Source organism: Carassius carassius, chromosome 4 (assembly GCF_963082965.1).
Source record: "Carassius carassius chromosome 4, fCarCar2.1, whole genome shotgun sequence".
Lineage (NCBI taxonomy): Eukaryota > Metazoa > Chordata > Actinopteri > Cypriniformes > Cyprinidae > Carassius > Carassius carassius.
In genome coordinates this window covers 9,934,687-9,955,906 of record NC_081758.1, presented here as the reverse complement: position 1 = coordinate 9,955,906, position 21,220 = coordinate 9,934,687, and the positions used below count along the sequence as shown (strand labels likewise).

At 38.0% G+C, this 21,220-nt stretch overlaps 1 protein-coding gene across 1 annotated transcript in view; it reads left to right on the top strand.

The window, feature by feature from the left end:
- Positions 1-877: 877 nt before the first annotated feature.
- LOC132133557 (guanine nucleotide-binding protein G(q) subunit alpha-like) overlaps positions 878-21,220 on the top strand; it is a 28,839-nt gene continuing 8,496 nt past the window's right edge. The window contains exons 1-3 of the mRNA XM_059546438.1: positions 878-1,564; positions 7,754-7,938; positions 13,713-13,867. Coding sequence (XP_059402421.1) covers positions 1,429-1,564; positions 7,754-7,938; positions 13,713-13,867 — 476 coding nt within the window. The 5' untranslated portion in view covers positions 878-1,428. The remainder of the gene's footprint in view (positions 1,565-7,753; positions 7,939-13,712; positions 13,868-21,220) is intronic.

Here is a 21,220-nt window from a genome sequence, read left to right as displayed (position 1 = left end):
TGTGCATACAAGTACTAGTCAAGGTTATATAAAACAAAAATTAATAAAAATAAGCATTTCAATTACTTAAATATTAGCTGAAATAAAAAATAAATAGCTATGTTGCCATGTATATGCTGTGTAAAATAACTTAACTAAACTAAATATAAACTCTACATATAGACATTAAAAATAATAGTAAATATGACTAAAATTACAAAAACATTTCAAGAAAATTAAAAGAAAAATTTAAAAACATAATAGTAGGGATAATAAAGTAACACTGGTACTAAAAATCTGATTATTTGATTAGAGCGGATTTTTCTTTAGGTTGTTAAAATCATTTCTTCTACGATTGTTTTATAGGACCGGTATATGAAAGCAACTAAAAACAATAAATATTTAAATTGCATGGCAAAGTTAAAGGTGTGAGATTTGGGTTTATATTTTTGATAATACACTTGATCTTGAAGCCAGATAAAAATATACTTAATGATCTTAACTAAAAATCGAAATTAGGTCATGAAAAGGGCTGAAGTTTCGTCCGGTGTTTAACGTTTTGAACGATTTAATCTAGTCGTTTGGTTCGGAAGATGCTTTGAGTCGAATTCAAACACCGATTCATTTGAATCACACCAGATTAAGATGATCTGCTTATTTTAACCGTTACTTCTGTAGCAAAATAATTTCCCGGTACATTGAGCTTAATTACATACAAAATGTACATATTTTGGAACCACAATCTGTCCCCGTCCAACAGTTTCCTAACAAAGTTCTTACAGACTACTGATTGACACGCGTGCAAATCGGTTCGTTCGAACAGTTAAAAAGAGCCGGGTCAAAAGAATGATTCGTTTGCGAATCGGACAACCCTATTGCGTCACAGTATTAAAATACCTCAATAAGAGTCTACAAAATCGCACCAGACGCGTGGACTGTGCGCCTGTAGCGTTCACTTTGTTGGGAAACGGCTTTCCAGGGAATAATTCGGTCATATGCAGCGATAACACGCCCGGAGTGGAGACTTTAACACGGGGGCAACACCATTCATGCAAATATTCCACAACCACTAAATTACTTCATGGGCAGGGGACTTTAGTACGATGCAAAGAGGAACTACGGTGTTGTACTGACTTTCAATTTTGAACGCCAAATATAAAACAGTCTGCAATGGAGTTATTAAATCCAAGAAACACAGATATGGAGATATGAAACACAGACAAACCGCGTCAGGATTTCACCCTCTGCTACACGCTGAATACGGTTTGCTCAACTGTAAAAAAATTTCAACCGCTGTAGATATATTACGTTAGTGTATAAAATGACGATTCGTGGATTGTGTTCTTTCCTCAACGCGCTGCAGGGAAACGCTTTCTCTGGCTTTATCTGAACGCCAGCATTCGATGGAATTGCTGAAAAACTTCTAATTGTAAATTGTCGCGGAGAATCATGACGCTGGACCCCATCGTCGCGTGCTGCCTCAGCGAGGAGGCGAAAGAAGCGCGTCGGATCCACGGTGAGATCGAGCGGCAGCTCCGCCGCGACAAGAAGGACGCTAGGCGCGAGCTCAAACTGCTTCTGCTGGGTACGCGCTGTTTTCGTGTCACTCTACCAAACTTTCATGCATGTGTCAAGGCCTAACGAATGCAAATAGTTTGTTTTACATATTTGGCATCTGCAAATAAAAATCATTAATTCAATAAAATGCACCGCGTATGTTGTTTTAAGTAACTGATTCAGTATCTCTGGTCCTTGCACGTCTGTTTTTCTGCACAGAAAAGGTCAGACCTCTTTATTTAGATTCATATAAGCTCGACAGGTGGGACAACTGTTGCAGGTGCGATGGGTTGTGATAAACTCTTTACACTTCTGTTTTTGTGTACGAAATGTGATATTTTTATATGATTCACCAACGAATTGTTTATTTGATTCGGTTCTGTTTATTCAGTCGAGTCGATTCGCAAAACATTTGTGATTCACTCTTCTATAAGGAAGAAATTAGATCGGCTGTCGAGTTATTTATTATCTTGGTGTTGATGCGATATTAGAAATAGTATTATAATATACAATGAATTATCTTAAGGATTCATTAAATATGAATATAATAGGATTTGCTTATACATTTAAAGAGAGAGATCTTGAGTCAAATTTCTGCTGGAAAATTCAGTTTAACTGTTGAAACGTGGCAGTTTTTTATTTATTTATTTTTAGGGGCCAAGCACCGAAGGTGCGTAGGCACCTATTGTATCCGTTAGGATTCTTATTATTATATACTTCTTCTTCCGCCGCAAGTCTATGGCAGCCCATAGAACCGCTTGCGGGAAAGTTGTGCAATTAGCCTTTCGCCGAGCCCCGCCCCCCTTAGTTACTGTTGCTACTTCCGACAAACAAATGGTCAAACACGACCAGCGCGACAGATTGTCATGACGGGAAGAGGTATACCCGTGCGTGTCAGTGACCTTTTTTGGAGTAATACCTCCGCGATATCCTCCAGATCGAGGCAAAAGGGGTTACAGTATACCGTGGAGGGAAAAAAAGCGAAATCTGAGAAACACCATGACCTGTACCTCAAATGCAACCAGCACAGCCTTGTGTACCAGTCATGCTCTTGCACTGCCGGGAAAGTTCTCTTTCATATGTTATGGTCTATTATTGTCTATTGCGAGTAGCTATTTTTATTATCTTGGTGAGTAAAGGTTTTAAAAATGATAACTAAATACTAATTGAGTCTTAAATGCATAATGTAGACATATAGGCTAGCCTATATAGGCTAATGTTGGCATTATTCTTTTATTAAATTTCAGCTGCTATGGCGAAGCAAATAAGTCTTTATCTTAATTAATTTCGTTATTGCCAAATACCCATCTTAATTTAGAATTTATCTTAATTTTTTTTAAGAAAGACTCGTTTTTATTGGTGCGTTGGCCTATTTATAGGCTAAATGAGTCTATACCTAGGGCTATTTAGAGTTCAGAGATGTTACGATGTCACAGAGGACTTATTTTATTTCTTTGTTCAAACTTCCAAGTGGCCTATTATGTTAGTCATGTATAAATTATGTTAAAACATGTATAAATGAATCGTTCTTGACAAAAGGCAAAAGAGCTGAGTGCGTGCGTACATTTGAACAATGTCGGGCTGTAAGCGAGTTCGGGCTTTTAAAAAGCTGTCAATCAAAATGTACTTGTCTGGCTCTGGCCGAAATCTGTCGGGCTAACTTTTAAGGCCCGATTACAGCTCTATTCTAGTGTCCGATTTACAAACGCCGTGGGCGCACCGCTTCACCATCTTGCTTGGAGTCAAAGTTTGTCGGAACTGCCTCACATAGTAACGGTTGCTATGATCTGTGATTGGACAATGGCCGTTTTGGGGGAGGGGCCGGCGAAAGGCTAATTTGGCACACTGATGGAGGACAATATCAACATTACCCACAGCACGTTTAGAGACTTTGACTCCAACTCTCTAGCGCCACCACTTGTCCAAAGATTAAATGTTTCTAAGCTAGTAACTTTTGAACTGTAAGCCAGAAAAGTAAAATACTTTTTCCTGTTAATCCTTGGTACATGCCAAGTCGAATGAACACCAAAATTCAAAAATCGCAAGGTTTAGTTTTTTTGCTATATTTTATTGTTCATTAAACCTACTTTTCACTTTTTCGTTAGTCCGATTTTCACGAGAATTTGCTCAGATCATCTTCAGACCATGCTGGCAAAAAGTTATGGAATTCAAGTTGATTTGTCCAACCGTTCTCGAATGACACGTGAACAAATTTGACTAAAAGCACGCAAAAACGCATGTGGGGCTACATCTCGGCAACGGTTTGGCATATTGAGACCAAACTTGCTGTGTATCATAACAAGCATGAACTGAGACTACCTGCAGTGTTTCGACGCAGCACCACCTAGTGGTCAGGAGATATGAAGAATGCATATTTTGGCTTATAACTTCTGAATGGTTTGGGCAAAAATCACACAACTGGTCTCTTTAGATTCAGTGAGTCATGTTGCGTCGAATGATATCCAATTTTCTCGTGTCAGCCATTTTAGGCGTCAGCCATTTTGAATTATGTTTTAAAATGCTGTATTTTTTGAACGCAGCATCGTATCATTACGAAAAAAATTACAAAAATATTTGGCTCCATGCCCTGAAGGTACTCAAAACGTTTGGTGGAAGCGCCACCTTGTGGTCAAAAGTTATAATGAAATATCAAAAAAATGCTAATAACTCTTGAATAAATTAGACTATTGAAATTAAAATGGTCTCCCTATATTCTTTGGGTCATGCCGAGAACATCGATGCCAATTATGCGAAAATTGGCCATACTTCCTGTCCACCATTTTGATTAATGTTGAAAATCTACTTTTTCAAACTCCTCCTAGACCGTTAGTCTGATTCTCACCAAATTTGAGGCAGATCATTTTCAGACAATGCTGGCAAAAAGTTATGGTTTTCGTGTCGATATACGAAACAGTTCTCATTTAGCACATCAACAAATTTGCTGGAAGGGTGCCAAAATGCATGTGAGGCTGTATCTCTTCAAAGCTTTGACATATTTGCACCAAACTTTGTATGTGTCATTGTCACGTCACACTGACCATGCCACATGAATTTGATACCAGCGCCACCTATTGGTCGAGAGTAATAAATCATTCATTAACCATGAATAATTACTCTTTAAAAATGCTAATAACTTTTTAATGCATTAGTCTATTGGAATGAAAGTGGTCTCAAAATATTCCCTGGCTTATGCCGGATTTTGTGTCGATAGACAAAAACCGTTTTTGCATACCACAGCGACAAATTTGAGGCGTCATGCCAAAATGACACTTGAGGCTGTATCTCTGCAATGCTTTGGCATATTGACACCAAACTTTGTGTGTGTCATTGACAAGTCACACAGAGTACACCAAATTGATTTGATAACAGCGACACCTATTGGTCAAACTTGATAAGCCATTTAATCATATAACTAATGGTTGTATTTATGATTTTTCAGCCATTTCAATTACAATCATCCTAAATTGCTGTAATTGCTCACTGTTGCATTTGGTGTGGTCCTTCATGCCATGCTTAGCTCCTAAATTTGTCAGTGGAGTGCTTGGCCCCGTAATTGCTGCTTGCAGCTATATTTATTATTCTTCCGACTAGGAGTCTATGGCAGCCCATAGAACCGATTGCGGGAAAGTTGTAATGGTTTGACATTCTGAAAGAGGACAGTGCCAACATTAAGTACACGATTTTGGTGTGTCTAAGACATTCCCTCTAGCGCCACCAACTGTCCAAAGTTTCACTTATGTTTTGTTAATATCGGTTGAACCGTTAGGCCAATCAACAAAATTCTTTTTTTTTCTGATTCCTGAGCTCATGCTGATTCGATTGCACCCTATGAAGTCATTTTCCGTCATAGAAATATGGCCGCCATTTTGAATTTTTTGAAAAACCTACTTTTTCGAACTCGTCCTAGACGTTTTGTCCGATTCACACGAAAGTTGAACCAGATCATTTTCAGGCAGTGCTGACCAAAAGTTATGGAATTCAAATTGAATCGTCAAACTGTTTTCGATAAATGCTCGAACAAATTTTACATAGAGCTTGCAAAAACAGTCATAAGGCTGTATCTCTGCAATAATTTATCATATTCAGACCAAACTTGGTACATGTCATAATAAGCATGACCTGAGGCTACATGCTGCGTTTCGGCGCAGCGCCACCTACTGGTCCGGAGATATGAAAAATTGCTCTTTTTGCTATAAAATTGGTCATGTTAGATTCAGGGAAACATGCCGAGTCGACTGATATCCAATTTTACCATTTCGGCCATTTTGACTGTCGGCCATTTTGAATTTTGTGCTAAAATACTGTATTTTAAGAACGCTTTAACGGATATTTACGAAACTTGGTATGGGTCATCAGCACAATGTCCTGAAGGAGAGTGAGAAGTTTCGAAACAGCGCCACCTAGTGGTGATCTTTTTAAATGCTTATAACTTTGGGTGTGGTCGACTTCACGAGACGCATCTAATTAGATTCCTGAAACCTTACCGAGTCCTACGATACCAAACATGCTAGGTTTTGCCTTACGGTTTGTGTAGCGTTGTGATTTAGTGCTTAAAAACCATTTGGCTATATCTTCGAAACCGCTTGTCTGATCGAGAAGAAACCACCATCAGAAGTTCGGAAACATAGGTCGATAGATATATGCTTATGCCCAAATGCGAAAATATTGATAGTAAGGGGTAGTAAAATTCAATCAAAGTCATGTGTCAGTCATTTTTAACGTGTTTTTTCATATAAATGTCTATAACTCTGAAGTGAATTGAGATATTTTCACTAAAATTGACACACATATGTATGGGCTCATTCTGAGGACACATTAAAAAAATGGTGGGACTGAGCCTCTTGGTGGTGCTATAATAGAACAAAACATGAAATTCCCATTGACTTCAATGCAGTTTTCTTAAATAAAATGCTATACTAAACAAATGCATTGGTGTAATATTACGAAACTCAGAATGTGCCAACAACACCATCCCCTGAAGGTACTCAAAATATTTTGAAACAGCGCCACCTAGTGGTCAAAAGTTATAACAATTTCCAAAAAGTCTAATAACTTTTGAATAAATCTGGATATTGCCGCTGGTCTTAATAGATTCCTTGGGTCAAGCCGAGAACATAGATACCAAGTTTTCCTTATTTGGCCGAACTTCCTGTCCGCCATCTTAATTTTCAGTTAAAACCTACTTTTTCGAACTCCTCATCAACCGTTGGTCCGATTTTCACCAAAATTTGTTTAAATCATCTTCAGACTGTGCTCACAAAAAGATATGGATTTCGTGTCGATAGATGCAACCGTTTTCGTACAGCGCCACTATGAACTTTAAGCACTGTGTCAAAATGACTCTAAGGCTGTATATATTCAAAGCTTTGACTTACTGACACCAAACTTTGTATGTGCAATAGTCACCTCACGCTGACCATTCCACACAAATTTAGTAACAGCGCCACTTATTGGTCACACGTGATAAGCCAATAAATCCTATTACTAGTTGTTGTGTTTATTGTTTTCAAGCCATTTTGCCTAAAATAATCTTAAAACGGTTTTAATTACTCATTCCTGCCATTCGTCTGAAACTTGCTTCTGTAGTGCTTGGCCCTGTTATTGCTGCTTGCAGCTATATTTATTATTATTATTAGTCTGAATTGTTCATTACCAGGTCAAAGCTGGGGCCAGCAGCATAAACATAGCCACTATGAAGTGACATTCAGCCAAGTATGGTGACCCATACTCAGAATTTGTGCTCTGCATTTAACCCATCCGAAGTGCACACACACAGAGCAGTGAACACACACACACACACACACACTGTGAGCACACACCCGGAGCAGTGGGCAGCCATTTATGCTGCGGCGCCCAGGGAGCAGTTGGGGGTTCGATGCCTTGCTCAAGGGCACCTAAGTCGTGGTATTGAGGGTGGAGAGAGAACTGTACATGCACTCCCCCCACCCACAATTCCTGCCGGCCCGGGACTCGAACTCACAACCTTTCAATTGGGAGTCCGACTCTCTAACCATTAGGCCACGACTTCCCTTAACCATGACTTCCCTTAAACTTCCCTGACTTCACAGTCTATGTTAAGACTGTGACTAAAAACTAGTCTGACCAACATAGCAGTGAAATTGTTGCCATTCGAGAACCCTCCAAACAAACCAATTAATTCAAATGAATTAGATTTTCAGCTGCTAACCCTTCACTTTTCACATGTTTCTGCTTTCAGGAACTGGAGAGAGTGGGAAAAGCACCTTTATTAAACAGATGAGAATCATTCATGGCTCAGGCTACTCAGAAGAGGACAGGAGAAGCTTTACCAATCTGGTCTACCAAAACATCTTTACATCTTTGCAGGCCATGATACGGGCAATGGATACTCTCCACATCCACTACAAATATGAACATAATAAGGTACAGTAATTTGTCATACCTAATCACTCTTACTAAACTAATCTGTTTCTATGGCTTTGTTATGCATTCTTTACCTTGACATGATCACATGTCTTCTCTGAACTTTTAAAATGCAAGCTGAAGCTTTCATGGTGAAGAATTAGATGCTATTGAAATTGTTTATTGGTGCTACAAAATTGTTACAGAGTGTTATCTTTCTGCATCTTTTATAGACCAATTTTAGGTTTGTAAACATTCAGGAATGCGCGCATCATGGTTGCAGAAAACCCGAGAGCAAATAGCCTTCACGGATAGAGAATTACATGCATACAGTATAAAATTGTTAGGTTTAAAAAGATTGCCGATTAAATTGATTAGATGTCATTTTCAAAATGTTCTCTGCATATTAATAGAGCTTGTCACTCAGCAATAAGCACTGTTATTCAATGAATTTGACGTTAAATAGTGGGATAGTCTTACAGATCTGAAACAGGGATGACTTTTTTGTGTGTGTGTGTGTGTGTGTGTGCAGAGACTTATCTAGTGGCAGAAAATGGCGGTTTTCAACTGAAATAAAAGAATAATAATAATAATAAAAAATTTAATTGATTTTATATTTCAAGATTCTAATAAGGAAAAACAACTCGTCATTCTCTCTCTTCCCCTCAGTTCAACTATTTTTGAGTTATAAAGTGTGAATTTGTAGATATAAACTTGCATTTGTAAGGAAAAAAAGTCAGAATTGTGAGATAAAATAAATAAATATTATGTAAAAATGTTAATAGTAAGGTTTGTAGGGCTATTACAATACATAATCAAACCGCAAATGTGAATATTATGTAGACACCTTTTTTTAAAATCAAATGTATGCTTTAAAAGTAGAGTAATCATAGCAGTTTTCATCCAAAATATGTCCATTTAAACATCAGAGTTTAGCTTCAAATGGCGTCTTTGACGACAGTATTCTATAAAAATTATTTGAATTCCGATCTTGACATCAAAAGGCACAAAAATATATATATTTTTCTCTTATTCCATGGATTTTACCCATTTACCTCCACTTGTTTCCAGTGCTTTTCTGCAACCACTATGCGCGCAGCTGCAAGTGACGTAACTGTGTCGTCTACTCTTAACTGGTCTATAGTTATGATAGTTCAGATGAGAAAATATATTGTAGTGAAGTCAGGGCAATGTTGCGAGTCAACTTGCATTGTCTGCATAAGAGTCATGGCTCAATGTGTCACAGCAATTGACACTCAAATAACTTTGCCATGAAGTAGGTAAAACACATAATATAATCACTTTGGATAATCATGTTGCCTAGGCTTAACACAATTAGCCTTTCGCCGGCCCCTTCCCCAAAACGGCCATTGTCCAATCACACATCATAGCAACCGTTACTATGTGAGGCAGTTCCGACAAACTTTGACTCCAAGCAAGATGGTGAAGCGGTGCGCCCACAGCGTTTGTGAATCGGACACTAGAATAGAGCTGTAATCGGGCCTTAAAAGTTAGGCCCGACAGGACCCGAGCCCAACAGATTTTATAAATAGGCCAACGCACCAATAAAAACGAGTCGTTCTTAAAAATTTTAATTAAGATAAATTCTAAATTAAGATGGGTATTTGGCAATAACGAAATTAATTAAGATAAAGACTCTGCCTTATTTGCTTCGCCATAGCAGCTGAAATTTAATAAAAGAATAATGCCAACATTAGCCTATATAGGCTAGCCTATATGTCTACCTTATGCATTTAAGACTCAATTAGTATTTAGTTATCATTTTTAAAACCTTTACTCACCAAGATAATAATAAAAATAGCTACTTGCAATAGACAATAATAGACCATAACATATGAAAGAGAACTTTCCCGGCAGTGCAAGAGCATGACTGGTACACAAGGCTGTGCTGGTTGCATTTGAGGTACAGGTCATGGTGTTTCTCAGATTTCGCTTTTTTTCCCTCCACGGTATACTGTAACCCCTTTTGCCTCGATCTGGAGGATATCGCGGAGGTATTACTCCAAAAAAGGTCACTGACACGCACGGGTATACCTCTTCCCGTCATGGCAATCTGTCGCGCTGGTCGTGTTTGACCATTTGTTTGTCGGAAGTAGCAACAGTAACTAAGGGGGGTGGGGCTCGGCGAAAGGCTAATTACCCCTCCAAGTTTTGAAATTAATTATACCATTTTATGGCCTTGCAGAAATGTGCTATCTTGTTGGTCTGATTGCTTCTATTGTTCTCATTTGTAAGTCACTTTGGATAAAAGCGTCTGCTAAATTATTAAATGTAAATCTAGTGCCATCTCTTTTCCATTTGTAGACACCCCTACAGGAAAACCTATTTCCATTGTGCGTAGTTGAAATATTATAGAACTTAGCCTCAGTCAAGTTCTGTCTTAATTTGTTCAGGTGTAGTGACAAATTTGAGTCTTAAGTTAAATGGGTCAATACATTTGTAACTAGGTTAAGTGAAATGGAAAGTCGTGACATTTGCCAAGTATGGTAGCCCATAGTGATGGGAAGTTCGGATCATTTTACCGACTCGGACTTTTGAGTCTCGTTCAGCAAAATGAATGAATCTTTTTTCGAGTCATTTCGTTGATTTCGTTCATTTTAGCAAAATGTAATGAAAATGTTACGTGTTACTTCCCCAACACATCTAGTACTTACGCAAACGTTGATCACACTAAAAACAATACAAAACTAAAATGCTATAAGATACAGAAAAAAAAATAATTCTTTACCTGGGTCTTTAGTCTGTGATTAGCTCACCTCACCTCTTATCTGACAAGAAGTCCTCGGGTTTAAGTCATTCCTTAATCACGTGACAGCCACATACGCAAAACTAACGCAGTCTTGAGCCGGAAAGAGAATTGATTAGTTCATCTCATGAGTCTTTCGGGTCTCGGGTCGAGTTTGACTCGTTCCTTAATCACGTGACAGCCACATACGCAAAACTAACGCAGTCTTGAGCCGGAAAGAGAATTGATTAGTTCATCTCATGAGTCTTTCGGGTCTCGGGTCGAGTTTGACTCGTTCCTTAATCACGTGACAGACCCATACGCAAAACTAACGCAGTCTAGAGCCGGAAAGAGAATTGATTAGTTCATCTCATGAGTCTTTCGGGTCTCGGGTCGAGTTTGACTCGTTCCTTAATCACGTGACAGACCCATACGCTATTTCTGACATTTCTGTCACTGTGTTTTTGTTACTGTTTGTTGAGGATCTGTGGTTTGTTATTATTTTATAAATAAATAAAACTCTGTTATAAATAAAATATTGATTAATTTGTCTTTTTGACTGTCTATCGGTAAATAAAGACTAGGCTATATAATAATATAATAATCCAAGCTTACAATAAAAAGTATTTATAGACTAGTTTGTTAATTTTTACTCCAATTTTGAGTTTGCTGGTATAATAATTGCTTTTCCTAGGCAGACATATTGGTGTAATATATGTATAAGAAGATTGCTCAAAAAAGGACATAATGACATATACATTAAAAGCAAATAAAATTTTGAATTTGAATTATTAATGTTAGTTTAAAACATTAAGGTTATGATAACTTCAGCTTTAACAGTTTTAACCCAGCTCAGAGTGAGGAGGATACTTCAGATCCAGTGCAGGGGCAATGTTTTGGGAAGACTTTGACGAGAGGGTAGCAAGCTTGAGGCCTTCTGCTTCCTCTTCTAAGACCTCAGATGCTATAAAGGTGCAGGCCTACCTTGCAGAGCCACTCTTACCCCGCACATCAGACCCTCTGGCCTGGTGGAGGAGATGTTCACCAGTATACAAAAGCCTTTCTGAAGTCACAAAGACAAGACTTTAAATCTGTGCCATCTGAAAGAATTTTTTCTAAAACTGGGCAGATTATCTCAGAGAGAAGAAACAGACTCAGCCCATCCAAGGTCAGGGAGCTTGTTTTTTTTAAAATGCAAACATGCCTTAAAGCAAGTCCTAAAAATATAGCCACAGTGTGTTATTTATTTTAAAGCTTATTTATTTTTATTTATTTAGAAAAAGACTAGCTTGTTGTGCAATATTTCTGTTGTTGTTGTGATTTTAAAGGTAATTTGTTATTGTTATAAGGCTCCGTAGCTTTAGTATCTCTTAATTTTCATTTATTTTTATTTAAATGGTTTAAAATTATTTGGGGAATAGTTATCCTCTTTGATATAAAGTTTTTATTTTGGCACAAAAGTATTATTTATTTTAAAACGTATTCATTTTAAATTATTATATTAAAAAAAGCAAAGCTTGTTGTGCAATATTTAGTTTTTCTTTTTTTCTTCTTTTTTTATATTGTACTTTTAAAGTTCATTTATTAAGGTTATTAGACCCTGTGGCTTTATTATCTTTTCATTTTATTTTTAATTATTTACTTTTTTATTATTTTGATTTATTTTGGAATAGTTGTCCTCTTTGTTACAAAGCTTTTCTGGCACAAAAATAAACAATAAACAACAATTCAAAAGTATGTACACGGTGTTTTTTAATGTTTATAAAGTGTCATATTTTACAAAAGTATGGTTTATACAGACAATCTGATTTAATAATTACTCTAGCCAATGTTGTCACATCACGGGACAAAAGAACAAACAACCCGAAGAACCGAAAGATTAACTATTCAATTATCTTTCCGGCTCAATACTGCATTCTTTTACTGTCTACGGTTTTAGCGTATAGGTCTGTCACATGATTAAGGAATGACTCGACCCGAAGACTCATGAGATGAACTAATCAATTCTCTTTCCGGCTCATACTGCATTGATTTTAGCGTATGTGGCTGTCACGTGATTAAGGAACGAGTCAAAAACCCGAAAGACCCGAACTATGAACTAATCAATTCTCTTTCCGGCTCAGACTGCAATTGGGTTTAGCGTATGTGGCTGTCACGTGATTAAGGAACGAGTCAAAAACCCGATAGACCCGAACTATGAACTAATCAATTCTCTTTCCGGCTCAAGACTGCATTGACTGACAGGTGAATCACTACTACTAGAACAGAACCTATAGAATAATGCGCATGCGCGACTGAACGAATCACTCCCCGAGACGACTCGTTCTTACCGAGTCACATTAAAGATTCGTTCAAAATGAACGAATCGTTCAAGAACGACACATCACTAGTAGCCCATACTTGGAATTGGTGCTCTGCATTTAACCCATCCAAGTGCACACACACAGCAGTGAGAAGTGAACACACTCCCGGAGCAGTGGGCAGCTATATATCCAGCGCCTGGGGAGGAACTGGGGGTTCAGTGCCTTGTTCAAGGGCACTTTAGCCAAGGGTATTGAGGGCGGAAGAGAGTGCTGTTTATTCACTTCCTCCCACCTACAATCCTGCCAGCACCAAGACTCAAACCGGCGACCTTCTGGTAACTAGTCCAGCTCTCTAGCCATTAGGCCACAGTTGCCCCATAAAAACCACACAGGTGGGAAGTATAAGTGGGCTAGGGTGTGATTCGACATCTGCTGTTGGTTGTGTCCCATTAGCTCAGGGTTGCCAGGTCTGAGTAAAAAAAAAAACAGCCCAATTGGTAATCAGAACTAGCCCAATCATGGCAAAACACTAGTCCAAATACTAGTCTAAATCGAACAAAATTTGCGTTCCAGGGGGTCAAAATCTACTTTAAGACGGTTCCACCTCGGTCAAAATTGCTTTCCAGGGAGCTGGGGTTTCACTTCAACATTATAAAAGTAATCAAATTCATGGACTTGGCAACACGTATTGGCTGAAGCATCAGCTTTCTAATACTGTTTTAAATGCACTAATTTTCCCCTAACAGGGCAATGCAAACATTGTCAGAGAAGTAGACGTAGAGAAGGTCGCCTTGCTCGTCAACCCCTATCTAGATGCCATCAGGAGTTTATGGAATGATCCAGGAATTCAGGAGTGTTATGACCGGAGGAGAGAATACCAGCTCTCAGATTCTACAAAATAGTGAGTGCATCTTAAACCTGTCACCTTTTGGGTGTCACTTTTGTGAAAAAATCATTTTCGATGTTTAAGACATAAGTGTTCATTGAATCGATTGTAAAATCGATTTTCCAGGTCTAAAAAAATAAAGACGTTTCCTTTTTCAACGCCAAATAACGGACGGACGTAAAGAGAGCAATTCAGCACACAAGTCAGCAATTTTTCCCATTTAATGGCATGAAGTTTCGCGCAGAATAACAAACAGAAACAGGAGTGCAGGCATAATGAAATGCGCAAAAAGGCTAGGGCCTTTACAAATATATTGGACAGGAAAACAAGTCGATCAACATTTTCGGTGTCCAGAGGAGAGCTTTTTTTATTCACTATATGTCAAGCTGTTGAGAAGACGCGCTCCAACCACACTGATGTCCCAGTAACACTCAGGTACTTCATTGCCAGCTGCGCAAGGTGGGGGTATTACTACCAATTTTCCACCAATTTTCCACCACAAAAGCTGGTTAATTGTTTTATTCTTTTAAAATTAACAGTGTACATATTTGGTTAAAATCGATTCCCTATTTTCATTTTCGAAACTTTTTTTGGTTGGTCCGATCGATTGTGCAATCGATTTTCGAACTAAAAGTGACAGCCCTATCACCTTTCATAAGAAAGAAGAATCACAGTAAGCTCTTTCCAATATCTCATATATTTCTCCTAAAGAGCAGTGATATTAAATGGAAAACAAATGTGGCTTTTACTGAAGACCTCTGCTTTTCTGAGTTTTCTCATTTGAAAAAGACATCAATAATCTAATGTGTGTCCTCTAGAGTTTTAGAAAATATCTCAACATCTCACGCTGTCAGATTTGGCAAGACACCAAAGTCCGCTATCACAAGTTACAGCAAAACATTTTTCATCAAATTCACCCAAGACTGAATGGTCTGACTTGATATTCAAATTAATATTAGTATTAGTCTATAATATTGCCATGTCAATATTTGAAGTTAATACTTAAATGAAATCTCTGAGCAATATTTTTCCTCTGAAATTCTTCTGACGCTGTCTGTTGTTCAAGAGTGGCTTGACACAAGGAATGCGACAGCTGAAACCCATGTCTTGCATACGTCTGTGCGTAGTGGTTCTTGAAGCACTGACTCCAGCAGCAGTCCACTCTTTGTGAATCTCCCCCACTTTTTTTAATGGGTTTTGTTTAACAATCCTCTCCAGGGTGCGGTTATCCCTATTGCTTGTTCACTTTTTTTTTTCTCACTTCTTTTCCTTCCCTTCGCCTCTCTATTAATGTGCTTTGGACACAGAGCTCTGTGAACAGCCAACCTCTTTTGCAATGACCTTTTGTGTCTTGCCCTCTTTGTGCAAGGTGTCAATGGTCGTCTTTTGGACAACTGTCAAGTCAGCAGTCTTCCCCATGATTCTGTAGCCTACAGAACTAGACTGAGAGACCATTTAAAGGCTTTGCAGGTGTTTTGAGTTGAATAGAGATTAGATTATTAAACCTTTTCACAATATTCTAATTTTCTGAGATACTGAATTTGGGATTTTCCTTAGTTGTCAGTTATTAACTTCAAAATTAAAAGAGATAAACATTTGAAATATATCAGACTGTGTGTAATGAACGAATATAATATACAAGTTTCACTGTTTGAATGGAATTAATTAAATAAATCCGCTTTTTGATGATATTCTAAAAGTATGACCAGTACCTGTATATATATATAGCAGGTCTCATGGCATGAGGAACAAGTAGACGGATTACTACAACCCGAATTCCAGAAAAGTTGGGACGTTTTTTAAATTTTAATAAAATGAAAACTAAAAGACTTTCAAATCACATGAGCCAATATTTTATTCACAATAGAACATAGATAACATAGCAAATGTTTAAACTGAGAAAGTTTACAATTTTATGCACAAAATGAGCTCATTTCAATTTTGATTTCTGCTACAGGTCTCAAAATAGTTGGGACGGGGCATGTTTACCATGGTGTAGCATCTCCTTTTCTTTTCAAAACAGTTTGAAGACGTCTGGGCATTGAGGCTATGAGTTGCTGGAGTTTTGCTGTTGGAATTTGGTCCCATTCTTGCCTTATATAGATTTCCAGCTGCTGAAGAGTTCGTGGTCGTCTTTGACGTATTTTTCGTTTAATGATGCGCCAAATGTTCTCTATAGGTAAAAGATCTGGACTGCAGGCAGGCCAGGTTAGCACCCGGACTCTTCTACGACGAAGCCATGCTGTTGTTATAGCTGCAGTATGTGGTTTTGCATTGTCCTGCTGAAATTAACAAGGCCTTCCCTGAAATAGACGTTGTTTGGAGGGAAGCATATGTTGCTCTAAAACCTTTATATACCTTTCAGCATTCACAGAGCCTTCCAAAACATGCAAGCTGCCCATACCGTATGCACTTATGCACCCCCATACCATCAGAGATGCTGGCTTTTGAACTGAACGCTGATAACATGCTGGAAGGTCTCCCTCCTCTTTAGCCCGGAGGACACGGCGTCCGCGATTTCCAACAAGAATGTCAAATTTGGACTCGTCTGACCATAAAACACTATTCCACTTTGAAATAGTCCATTTTAAATGAGCCTTGGCCCACAGGACACGACGGCGCTTCTGGACCATGTTCACAATTGGCTTCCTTTTTGCATGATAGAGCTTTATTTGGCATCTGCTGATGGCACGGCGGATTGTGTTTACCGACAGTAGTTTCTGAAAGTATTCCTGGGCCCATTTAGTAATGTCATTGACACAATCATGCCGATGAGTGATGCAGTGTCGTCTGAGAGCCCGAAGACCACGGGCATCCAATAAAGGTCTCCGGCCTTGTCCCTTACGCACAGAGATTTCTCCAGTTTCTCTGAATCTTTTGATGATGTTATGCACTGTAGATGATGAGATTTGCAAAGCCTTTGCAATTTGACGTTGAGGAACATTGTTTTTAAAGTTTTCCACAATTTTTTTACGCAGTCTTTCACAGATTGGAGAGCCTCTGCCCATCTTTACTTCTGAGAGACTCTGCTTCTCTAAGACAAAGCTTTTATAGCTAATCATGTTACAGACCTGATATCAATTAACTTAATTAATCACTAGATGTTCTCCTAGCTGAATCTTTTCAAAACTGCTTGCTTTTTTAGCCATTTGTTGCCCCCGTGCCAACTTTTTTGAGACCTGTAGCAGGCATTAAATTTTAAATGAGCTAATTAAGTGGATAAAAGTGTAAAATTTCTCGGTTTAAACATTTGCTACGTTATCTATGTTCTATTGTGAATAAAATATTGGCTCATGTGATTTGAAATTCCTTTAGTTTTCATTTTATTAAAATTTAAAAAACGTCCCAACTTTTCCGGAATTCGGGTTGTAAAAAGATTGTGTGGTGTGGAACCCAAGTTATCAGGAGAAACAAAAAGGACAAGCAATTTTACTTGCTTTCCTCAGTCGCAGCTCATCAGCATCTTTATTAAAATGTCTTTGTCATGTTAACAGAATTAAAAAAAAATTCTGCTATGTCCTTCTTAAATAATGAGATTGAACTAAAGGGTTTATCACAAATGATTTTCATTTAATAAAACACACAGTTCTGTACTCTTTTGTATTTGTTTACAACAATCAAATCTTCAAGTATTTGTTTCCTGTATTTTACGCTTGTTATAAAACACATTTCATCGTAATTCCTTTATAATCATCAGCATCTGTAAAATACACTTTAAAATTATTTTTCTATATAACCATTTGAATCTGTCACTCATTCATCATCGTTACACAGCTGCTACAATCGTATCATTCAAATTGTTACCATCTTGCATGACAAATTATCATCATATTCCCATTAACACATACATTTCCCTAAATATAAACTTCCTTGTTCAAATTATCACATGCTAAGGTACTTTTCTATTTACATTTAGATCGTTGACCGAAATCATTACAGACCATCCTTTTCTCTACCTCGAAAAACTCATCTCGATTAACTTAAGATTTCTTTTATCACAAACACATAATAAATGTGAGTGTACATGTTTTAACATGGATCTTGACTTATTTCTTCACTTTTGTGAACGCATACCTGAGTTTTGCAGCTCACCAATGTCTGGAGTCAACAGTGCATCATTATAACAACCTCGCGCATCCACTTCCCCTATTGGCTGAAACTGCTTTGTTTCAAACTCCGCAATTAACGGTGATGAATAAACAGACTCAGTGTACAAAACTGACTTCCTTTTTTTCTGTTTCATAAAATATAATAAGAAAAAAAGAAAAAAACTCCTACCAGCATGTTTCACTATAATATCTCCTTCATTCCTTCTTTTAGTACCCAATAGTCATAGGGAGTGCCCAGTAAGTGAATGTAGGTGGCGGTGTGACAACGGGGGAATTGGATGTATTGGATGTATTAGGGTAAGTTGTATTATGGTGACATGATAATTCCCAATAGAGTCTGCAAGTCTCTAAACTATTTACCATTGGATATAAGTGAGTAGTTGGCTGACCTAACATGTCGTAAGTATGCCTTTTTGTGGGTCTTCTGTCACTTGTAGATTCTGTCAGTGTTTCTGCCCATGTCCTTTGCCCTTCACAAGTAAATTCACCCTCATTAAGATATTTAAGGTTGTCCTCTCAGAATCTCTGTCTGTGTTCTTTGTCTTTCTCTTACAGGTTGATTGTAGGATCATTGACATGGAAGATCACAGGTAGGTGTATCACAGGTAGGTTCTGAGTCATACAGTATTGTATCTGACACTAATACCCAGTAATAATGTTCATTACTCTCTTCAACATCTGTATCTGTTTCACTGTGTCTTTACGCTTCTTGTCTTATCTTTTTTGTGATCAACTGTTTAATTGTTTTTAATTCAACAAAACAACATCCATTCAAACAAACAAAAACGGTAGGGGGAGCAACAGACATATCCATATTTTTACAATCTGAAAAGAAAAACACCTTTTTTTGTAGTCATTCCTATATATAATCCAACATTTTAATTGAAATTTTAATCCAAACATTGCTATTGTACTAGGTTTAGCCTTGTTCATTCATGCTGTTGTATATTCACAAGACACTATTTTAAGGAGGCTGTGAATCCTAAATGTTTTTGCACACATGTGAGGGGTAAACCAGTTTTGTATTATTGTCTTCGTTGCAGCTGTAAAACCAGCAAACATCATTCTATTCTTTAATTAACTTATACAGGAGTTAGAATCATCATTGAGAAGACAAAAGCATAGATTAGACATGTAATCAAGTTGTAGTAAAAAGGATAAAACAGAATTCACATGTTGTCCATAGGTTGACAACAACTGGACATTCCCAAAACATGTAGAGAAAAGTACCTGATGATTCTGTGTTACAGATATGACAGTTATAGGTTGATTGCAGTTTCATTGTAAACCTCTTGTAAGGAGTTATGCAAGCTCTATGGATGACTTTGAAATGGATAAGATGATGACCCAAGTTTTTAGAAATTAAGATTAGATTAGACCACACCTAAAATCTGTTACGTCATGATTCCTTATGTTTAATAGAAAGCAGCTTTGCAGTGTGATCATTAAGTTTACTATATATTACAAAAACAGATGGCCGAACTTCTTTGACTTTACATTTTATCCAAAGCGACTTACAAATGAGAACAATAGAAGCAGTCAGGTCAACAAGAGAACAACAACAGTATACAAGGGCCATGACAAGTCTCAGTTAGTCTAGTACAGAACGCATAGCCAGGTTTTTTTTTTATAAATAAAAATGAAAAGGGAAAAAAGTGCTAGTATTAGTTGGTTAAGTGCTGGAGAAAAAGATGAGTCTTTAGATGTTTCTTGAAAATGAGTAAAGACTCAGCTGTACGAATTGAGATTGGGAGGTCATTCCACCAGCTGGGCACAGTCCAGGAAAAAGTCCTTGAGAGTGATTTTGAACTTCTTTGGGATGGCACCACAAGGCGTCGTTCACTTGCAGAGCGCAAACTTCTGAAGGGCACATAAGATTTAACCAGTGAGTTTAGGTATGTTGGTGCCGTACCAGTGGTCGTCTTGTAGGAAAGCATCAGTACCTTGAATTTGATGCGAGTGGCTACTGGTAGCCAGTGTAACCTGATGAGGAGCGGAGTAACGTGAGCTTTTTTTGGCTCATTGAAGACAACCCTCGCTGCTGCATTCTGGATCAATTGCAACAGTACATGCAGGGAGGCCCGCCAGGACTTCTCAAGGTATTTCAGGTCATTCACTTGATATAAAAGAGTCAGATGTAAAACGTTTGATTCTGTTTCATCTACCACTCTGTACACTGGACTGTCTTTTATTTGTTCTTTTACGATATAGGTTGTCTTTTTTTACCAGGAAGACCTCAATTTCCCAGGGCTTCCCTTCTCTCCCATGTTTTGCACAAGTACATGGTCACCAGGCTGAAGAATCACTCCTCTTAAACACTGGTCATTGTACTTTTTTCCACATGCACTGGAATTGTTGCTGTTTTCAGAAGCAATCCTGTATGTCTCCGTCATTCGCTCAGCCCATTTCTTTGCATATCCTCTTGGATCCTTATTTCCCTCATCAATAGGTGTCAGATTGAAAGAGAGGTCGATCAGCAGAAATGGATGTAGCCCATACAGCATGTAAAAGAGTGAGTAAATTGTTGCTTCCTGTCTCATACAATTGTAAGCGTGAACATTTTGTGGTAGGTGTTCCCTCCATCTTTCTTTTTCCCTTTTCTTTAAGTGTTTCTCAGCATCTGTAGTAATGTTCTGTTGAACCTTTTGACAGTGTTGCTCTGTGGATGATCTGGAGAAGTTCTAGAATGGCTCACTCCAGAAAGCTGCTGCTAAGTCTTGAAGAGTTCATTTTCAGATTCTCGTCCATGGTCAAGCTGCAATTTGGCTGGAAATCCAAATTGAGGAATAAAGTAATTTAAGATTGTTTCAGCTGCTGTCTTTCCTGACTTATTTTTTGTATCATAGGATTGATCAAACCTTGTAAAATGATCTACAATAAAAAGAATGTACCCATACCCTTCTCTGCTGCGTTCCAGGTGCAAGTAATCAATAGATACAAGCTCAGATGGTGAACTGGTGGTTATGCTGCCCATTGGAGCTATTGTTTGTACAGTTGGCTTTTCCTGCTTGATACGCGAACATGTAACATATGTCTCAATGTCTCATGAATGGCCAATAGAACCGATCTCTAGCAAGGCTAAGAACTTTTTCTATGCCAACATTGCCCATGTTGTCATGTAGTTGCTTGAACGGTTTGTTAACATTGGTTAGGCAGAACGAATTGACGTCTTTGCTCGGTTTTCCGAAACGGGAGTCCTCCTTCCATGTGCTGCTTTCTCCATTCATGGATAAGCTTTTTGACAGCTTCTCTGGCTCCT